Here is an 8,833-nt window from a genome sequence, read left to right as displayed (position 1 = left end):
CTACTTGATCTGATGTTTGTTGGCCTTGACGTCCACAATGAAGACTAGAGTGTTGTTGTCCTCAATCTTCTTCATAGCAGACTGAGTGGTCAAGGGAAATTTAATGATGGCATAGTGATGGAGGTTGTTTCTCTGAGGGGCACTTTTCCTAGGGTACCTGTGCTGCCTTTGAAGTCTCAGTGTCTTGGGTCGCCAGAAGGTGAGGGATATTCTGATCTTTTTCTTTCTGTGGCTATGGACACCCTTCAGCACTGCCTTCTTGGCCTTCAAAGCCTTGGACTTGGCTTCTGTCTTGGGGGGACAACAGCTTCCTTCTTCACCTTCGGCGCCATCTTGGGGGAAAGGGTCTTCCTTTGGTGTCATCTTTGGGGAAAGGGTCTTCCAAGGTGCTTCTCATGAGCTTATCAGTAGATTACATCTTTGCCATAACAAAATTAGCTAAAAATATGTGGAAAATATGAATCCACTGTGATATCTGCTTGTTGATTATGTTTTCAAAGCATTTAATTCCATAGGAGCAAAATGGCATTTTAAAATCTGGCCTCTAAGGTGGTCCATGGAGTCCCTGCAGGAATCTTAAAACCTCCTTCAGTTCTTAAAGAAGGCATTGAATTATTGCCCGCAATTTCATTATAAGTTCTTTCTTCTGAAATGCCAGCAGGAATAATATAGCTCATGTTTAGCCCTTCTCTATAACAGCTCTGCTCTCCTTCATTTATTGCCTTCATATGCTTCTCTCCAGCTCAACTCATTAACTTTTGGCTAAGGCTGAGAATGCCAGCTCCCCTACCACACCCTGCTACTCAACCCATGCAATCATAGATCTTGTCATTCATTCTGTTCACTCACAAATTGTTTATATCATTTTCAAAATTCCTAGATATGTCTCATTTCTACCTTTTAGTTAAAATATTGTTACAGTCCAAATTGATCTCAGGGAAGAAAGAGACCACTGCTTGATCCTCTTAACTACAAACCCCAGAATTCCAATCAGCTCTCAAAACCCCTACATATCAAAATTATTCAAAATTCCTTATATGAGATGGCAACATAGATGGTATCATTTGACAACCCTCTGGACACTTTCAGGCAAGGCAAAAAAAAACCAAGAGAGATGTGTGTAATTAACACAAGTATATTGCTACTGTCATGGAAAAGCTTCAATACAGGGATGAGATTGAAAAAGGGATTTCCTATGAATATTGAGGTCTTTCAAATGCTCCTATTTGTGAATGATATCATGCTGGCTTCATTAGGCCCTGAAATCTTACAGAACCTCCTGGAAGACGCTCAGAGAAGCTTGGCATAACAATTTCCATTGGAAAATTCATGTAGATGAAGATCACCAATTGTTCGGTTTATGATGTTTTATTCTATAGTAGATCACTTCTTTGCCATCACACAAATGACCAAAAAGATGTAGAAAATGCAAGATTCTACTATGTTAATTACTTATTGATTATGGGTTTTTTTTTAAGTATTTAATTTCATAGAGCAAAAAGTAAACCTTAAAGTCTGTCATCTAAGGTGGATCATGGAGTCCCTGCAAGAATCTTGAAACTTCCTTGAGGCCTTGAAGAGCAGATTGTATTACAATCCCCAATTTTGGTCTGAAGGGTGGTGAATAACCTACATAGCTTTTCTCTGTGTGTCTGTATCTGCCTCTGTCTCCATACATGTTCATCTGTACATGCATATAAATATGTGACATAAACACTGATATGTATTGTATAAGTGTAAGTATATATATATACACATATACATATATATACATGCATATATTCATACACGGATGGGCAAGATGTATGTGTCTGTGTAAACATATAGGGAATGTTTGGCCCCAAATTAAAAAAGGAATAGCAAAGTCTACTGCATATAAACTGCATATCAACTCTTTTCATTTCAACTCCCAGTCCTACTAACAATTCAGGTTCCCATAACTTGACTACTCCCCGCACTAAGCATTCTGAGAGAACTCCTGAGGGATCAGGGATTCTCTGGTACCATTGACTCAAATATTCTGAGTATTCTCTGAGCCACTGGCCTGAACTTACAGAAGTGAGCTTGCCCCCAAGAGCATCAATTGAGTATCTTTTAGTTAACCAATCTTAGAAAGTTTTTGGAAAAATCTATTTATTAAGGTATTACAATAAGAACAGTTTGTACAAAAAATACTCTCACAGGGGGCAGCTAGGTCGTATAGTGAATAGAGCACCAGCCCTGGAGTAAGGAGGACCTGAGTTCAAATCTGACATCAGACACTTAACACTTACTAGTTGTATGACCTTGGGCAAGTCACTTAACCCCAATTGCCCTGACTCCCCCCTCAAAAAAATACTCCCCCAAAAGTGAGACATTCCCACAAGCACATAAAGGGAGAAGTGAGCTCAAAGGTAGAGCACATATGACAAAGGACTGTAATAGTAATGGCATTTAAAGATTCCCCTGTATTGGCTTGGTTTTTGGGTTGATTGTGTTAAAACCCAGAGCTTGTTAATAGCACTTGTGGGATGGACTTGTTGACTGAAAAGAGAGGGCTGAACTGGGAGGAGCTGGTGATGTAGATTTGGAGAGACACAAGAGAGAGGCAGAAGAACTTTTTGGAAGCAGCACTTTTGGAGGCAGAGAGAGACTGAAAGGATTGCTGAGGGCCACTTTGAATTGCCCTGGACTTTTGAGACCTGCCCCCAGAGCTGCCAAGGACTGAGGAGACATGGCTGTTATGCTGGTACTTTGTCTGTCTGTTTTGATGTTGTTTTGCCAGATTTGGCCACTGGTGAAAGACAGTCCTGTTGTTGCACAATTCTTGGAACCTTGCTGTTGGTTCCGAAGCCCTGAAGAAGGATTTTCTTGTTGTATGTTTACAGAAATCCTGGGAGAGGGTTTTGCTAATGTTTTCAGGGGTCCTAGGACTGTTCTGCAGACAGAGGATGAATGAATGAAGAGACTGGCAATGTATCTTGTGGCCTTGCTAAGCTTTGTCTCCCCAGGAACAAAGATTGCTGAGAACTTGCTTCCTGTCAAGATGAAGAAAAGACCTCCATTTGGGTATTAAGTGCCGTGCTTAAACTTGTTGTAACTCTGTGGTAGATTCAATTGTGATCCAGGGGTGGGGAACTTTTGACCTTTTTGTGTTCTATGATTGAACAAATGAATGTACTTTACCTATGATTGGAAACTAATCTCCATTTGAGAAGAGGGGCTTTGTGATGGACTAAATGAAGGTACAGCCTAGGAGTGGAGCAGTATTTAGAACAAGGACTTTGTAATTGATTGAATGAATGTAATGTCCTGGGGTGGGGTAGTACTTGGAGATTATTTAATGACACTTAGGAAATGCTGTATTTTGAATGATGTCATATTTTGATCTTCTCTGTTCTTAATTTGTCACTGAATAAAATGGAGAGCACCTATGCTGGAATTTTGAAACTTGGGAAGTTGCCTTTGCTTAGCATTACATTACAAGGACTCATGGATTCTTGTTGCTAGAAATCCTTTTCTCCCATTTGTGGTTTGCTTACTCAAAAAGTTCCTTTCAATGAATCTGAGTTCATCTTCCTTGGTTGCTAATCTAGAGACATCAGATAGCTAATCTGGGGATATTCCTAGGACAGTGACAGAAAGTCTATAATCTCCCAGGTGTCTTGAAGCTTGAAAGGTCCTCCCCTGGCCAAAGGAATGTGTTGGGATGAGGGTGGGGAATTTGTGGATAGAAGAGGATGAAACATGGTCAAGGCCAAAGTCAAGACCTCTCCTTCTGTAATGGTAATAGGAATTTGAAGACCTTCCCTGCCTTTAATAGGCCAAATATTATCACATGGAGCCTTTAGTGGGAGGAGCTTGCTGAAAGGGTGGAATATGAAGGGTGGAGCAGGAAGGATCAGAGGAGAGCATGAGCAGAGATAGGAGCACACAGAGTGGAGGCAGAGCAGATAGCAAGAGTGAGAGAGGGGCATTTTTGCTCAAGGGAGCCTGTTTTGTTTTGAAGGCCTAACAGAGGGAAGACTTGGGAAAGGAAGGCTTGGGTGATGTCTGAATACCAACTTCTTGGTTGCTATGAAGTATTTGGCTTTCTGGTGTTTGAATAAATATTTTGGTTCTCTCTTCCATGTGGACAGTCTGCTACAATTTGTGATTCAGAACTACACTAGCATATTTATAGTTGCTGTGGGCACTGTGACTATCACATTGGTGTTATACCTTCTTACCCAGGTTATTCTTCCTCAGGTATACGCTGGAAAGCTGCACTTGAATACAAACCTCATGATAAATTCTCAAAAGCTTTTGAACTCAGATGTCATTGCACAAAGCACTAAGCTAGGTTATATACTGGGAGTTATAACAGGAAACATTTCTTTTCATCTAAGCTCTTCTAACCATGTTGAAAGTAGAGAATGTATATTCAAGAAGTGACATGAAAACATTTGCAACAAGCAAATATGATTTGTATTTAGCTTCTTTAATTTTCAGTCTTTTGATTCCTGGAAATAAACTTCTCTTTCACTTTGACTTTAAAAATGCCTGATTCCCCCAATCTTATATTTTGACTTCCAATACAAAGTTTCATTGTTGTTGTACAGTCATTTTCAGTCATGTCTGACCCTCTGTGACCCCATTTGAGGTTTTCTTGGCAAAGACACTGGAGTGGTTTGCCATTTTACAGATGAGGAAAGGGAGGTAAACAAGGCTAAGTGACTTGTCCAGGGTTACACAGCTAGTGTCTGAGGTCAGATTTGAACTGGAAAAGAGGAATCTTCCTGCCTCCAGACCCAGCACTCTATTCCCTGTGCCACCTAGATGCTTTCCAGTGCAAGCAGTTTCTTTAACTGGCATTTCTAAAATTCTAGCTAAGGCTAATTATGTAACCTCATGAGCTATAATGAAACTTTGGGCAAGATGGTTGCCCTCTCTAAGCCTAAGTTTCTTCTTCTGTAAAATGCAGTGGTTGTTGCTAGATTATACCTGAAGTCCTTCCAACTCAAAACTTCTATGATTACTTAGAATGTATGCTTATACAAAGCCACCTTTTACCACTCCCTCATGATCCACTTACTGAACCTAAAAGGCACATGGTCCATTACACTACTTAAAGGTTTTAGTTCAATGCAATTACACAGCTTTTAAGAACCTGATGAAAGCAGCATGCAATTTATAGGAGAAGTAAAATATTACAATTAAATGTAGGAGATGCAAGCATTTCTCAAATCATGGGACTGTTATGTAATACTGATGATAGAAATTATTATTTTGGTGACAGTACTCTAAAATTTAAAAAAATGTAATGCCTAAAAAAAAGAGAAAGAAAAAGATCTTGCTTACCACTATGTTCTAACATATCAGCAAACATATGGATAAATGGAAACACTTTTATTTCTGTATATTTATTGACCAGTACTGACTGAATTTATCTACCATTAAAGTAACATTGCCTTCTCTTTTTTTCTAATTCAGCAAACATTTATTAAGGACCAGTCAGGTTCTAGCGATATAGATACAAAAAAGGAAAAAATCCCTGGCCTTACATGGTTTATATTCTGCTGGGATACAAGGAAAACATATATAAAATTTAGTAAATACAAAATTCATGAAATGTAAATACAATATAATTTAGTTAGAGGGGGGAGAAGGGTTTAGGAAACATATTGGAATAGACTAGTCATTTTTACCTCTCCAAAGTTATGTTGTTATAGTATCTTCATATTTGGATCACACTATGGATCCTCTCAGGAAACTTTCAGCATTAAAGTTTTATGATTATATATATATATATATATATATATATATATATATATACATATATTAAGGGGCGAAGTTCACAACAAGGTTGGTGCAAAGTCAGTGAGTATTACAGATAAGATAGAGAGGAATGACTATGATCTTTGATTGGGCAAATAAGTACATATAGCAAAGTACACAAGAATTGTGAAATACAGTTCCTGAAGACTATTTGGTCAATAAGTATGTACTTATTCCTTCATAACTTTCAATTAGGGGTAGATTGTTAGAGGGCAATCATTCATCAGTCCTTTCTTAGAGAGAATAAGGGCTTGAGAGGTCCTGAGAATGAAGCAGTAGGGAAATTTTAAATAAGACATCTTTCTCTCACATTCTAAAATGGTATCTCTCCATGAGCACAGACAGGGAAAATTTCCCCCTTTGATTTTTTCAAGATAGCAGCAATTGTTCTCAGATAGAGCCATAAGTGCAAAGTAGCCTTCCAGTTGGGGTGATATGTTACAGACACCAAGATACCAGTTGCTATGGCCTGGTATCTTCACCTCCCAAAAGCATCTCTTTGAAATCAAGGACTGAATACCACGAACAACCAGGACCAAATCTTTAAATCTCTCACTGTCCTTAGGCAAATTCTCTTCTATTCTTCTGTAGCTTACTACTCTTCAAATCTTCAGATATGATGAGACCTGGACTGGCTGTGTTACAATCCAGAGTGAAATCTACTTGGAAATTGGAAATTGCTTCTATAATTCCAGGGATGCGACAAACAATTCTCTTTATGCAGAAATGTTCTGTTTTCTCATGAAGTACAGAGTCATTGATTTTTAATACTTCTGTCACATTCTGGAGCAAATCCACATCGAGTTTCTTGCACTACTCTTCTAATTCTTTGATTCTCTTTCTTAAGTCTTGACTATGGTGCGATAGTCCTCCAATTCTCTCCTTCAGGCCATCCAAATTGGCTCTCCCCTGTGTTTGCAAAATTGACAGACACTCATTTTCTGCCTCATCCAGGAGCTGTTGTGCTTTTTGGAATTCAGACAATATATTTTTCTCTTGAGTCTCTATTGCTTCCTTCAATATTTTAAGTAAAATCCTTTTCATTAGCCACCTTTTGTACAACTTTCTCAGTTTTCCCCTACAAATCATTCACAGTTTCTTGGAGTTTCCCCCTGAAGTCCTCAGCAGCTTCATGAATACAATAGAGTATGTGAGCTTCATGTTCCTGTGACTGAGAGCAGGACACACATTGGGCTGTGGTAATCCCTACAAAACAGCTTCTGGACGTCCTGATGTACCTCAATATATTTGCCATGTCCTTCAGTGTTCTGCAAGCAGTAGGGTCTTAGGATTTTGGTAATGGTTTCCAGTTTCCCAAAACACACATTGACTTGGAAGTTCCTCACCTGGGAGACACTCCTACACTCTGAAGAGTAGAAAAGAGTAAAAGCTTCCTGACAGCTCCTGAGAAGACAAGTTGGACAAAAACTGTGTCCACACTCAAGGGACACTGGGTTTGTGAAGTACTGCCTAAAGATGGGGCAGATGAGTTGCTCCTGGAGATCTTGAATCAAGTCTGTGCAAGAGGCCATGTTCTCCTTTGTTTCTCCTGGGATCTTTACTTTAGTTTCACACTTCCCAGACTTAGACTCTGCTTTCAGTGTAGGGAACCCCAAGTCTGCCTTATCTAGGGCTTATATAGTGCCTAGCATTCAGAAGCCCCTCCTTCCTTCAAGGTGTTAATTTCCTTGATCTCTTGGCTCTGAGGCTTGTTCACATCTGAGAAAGTTCTGAGTGGTAGAGACAAAAACCAAGGGATTCACAGTCCATGGATCAAGGGGTTAGAGCTCACACTGCTCACCTAGACCTTTCACTCACTTGTCTCCACATACTTTAATATCTTCATCTCTGTTTTAAAATCTTTAAAAAAAAAACCCATAATGTTCCACAAGTAGAACCATTAATAACTAAAATAATTACATTTGCTTGGAGAGATATGTGTGGGACTAAGCAAAGTAGAGATTTTCTCAGGATGTCCTTTGAAAATTTTTAGTATGAAGATTCTTTTGAAGAATAACATTTATTAACAGCTTTTATTTTTGTATCTCCTTTATTCTGTAATTCATGCCTTCCAATATCCAACCTGTGATCCTGGGTGGCAAACAATAAAGAAAAAAGAGAAAGAGGTGGTACTGGTTAAGAAACAGAGTGGTGGATCAGTGAAATATGTTAGGTACACAGGACAGAGTAGTCAACAACTAAAGTAATCTACTGTTTGATAAACCCAAAGACTCCATCTTCTGGGATAAGAATTCACTATTTGATGAAAAACTGATGGGAAAACTAGAAGATTGTATGGCAGATATTAGGCATAGAGCAACATCTTACACCATATGCCAAAATAAAGTTCAAATGGGTAAATAATTTAGAAATAAAGGCTCATAAGCAAACTGGGAGAGCAAAGAATAGCCTACCTGTCAGATTTATAGAGAACAGAAGTATTTATGACCAAACAAGAGATATAGAACATTGTGAAATGAAAAATGGATGATTTTGATTATATTAAATTGAAAAGTTTTTGTACAAACAAAGCCAATGCAACCAACATTAGAAGGGAAGCAGAAAACTGGGAAAGAATTTTTTATTGCCAGTGTCTCTAATAAAGGCCTCATTCTTAAAATATAAAGAAAACTGAGTCAAATTTTTAAGAATACAAGTCATTCCAAATTGATAAATTGTCAAATATATGAACAGGCAGTTTTCAGAGGAAGAAATTAAAGCTATCTATAGTCATATGAAAAAATGCTCTAAATCACTATTGATTAGAGAAATGAAAATCAAAACAACTCTCATACCTATCAGGTTGACTAACATTACAAAAAAGGAAAATGATAAATGCTGGAGAAGATCTGGGAACTTTGGAACACTAATGCATTGTTGGTAAAGTTGTGAACTTATCCAACCATTCTGGAGAACAATTTGGAATTATGCCCAAAAAGGCATAAAACTGCCTTCGACCCAGAAATACCACTTCTAGGTCTATATCACAAAGCAATCATAAAAATGGGAAAAGGACCCACGTGTACAAAAATATTTA

At 38.4% G+C, this 8,833-nt stretch overlaps 1 protein-coding gene across 1 annotated transcript; it reads right to left on the bottom strand.

Moving 5' to 3' along the window:
* Positions 1-363, bottom strand: LOC138155145 (large ribosomal subunit protein uL23-like). The gene has a single exon (XM_069080188.1). The coding sequence runs from the start codon at positions 361-363 to the stop codon at positions 1-3; it is 363 nt and encodes a 120-aa protein (XP_068936289.1).
* Positions 364-8,833: the final 8,470 nt, after the last annotated feature.

The sequence above is a fragment of the Petaurus breviceps genome, unplaced genomic scaffold (assembly GCF_028583685.1).
Source record: "Petaurus breviceps papuanus isolate PSGF00001 unplaced genomic scaffold, PetGlider_PUasm1.0 91133, whole genome shotgun sequence".
Taxonomy (NCBI): Eukaryota; Metazoa; Chordata; class Mammalia; order Diprotodontia; family Petauridae; genus Petaurus; species Petaurus breviceps.
Note: the sequence above shows the minus strand (reverse complement) of the source record. Positions and strands in the feature narration are given on the sequence as shown.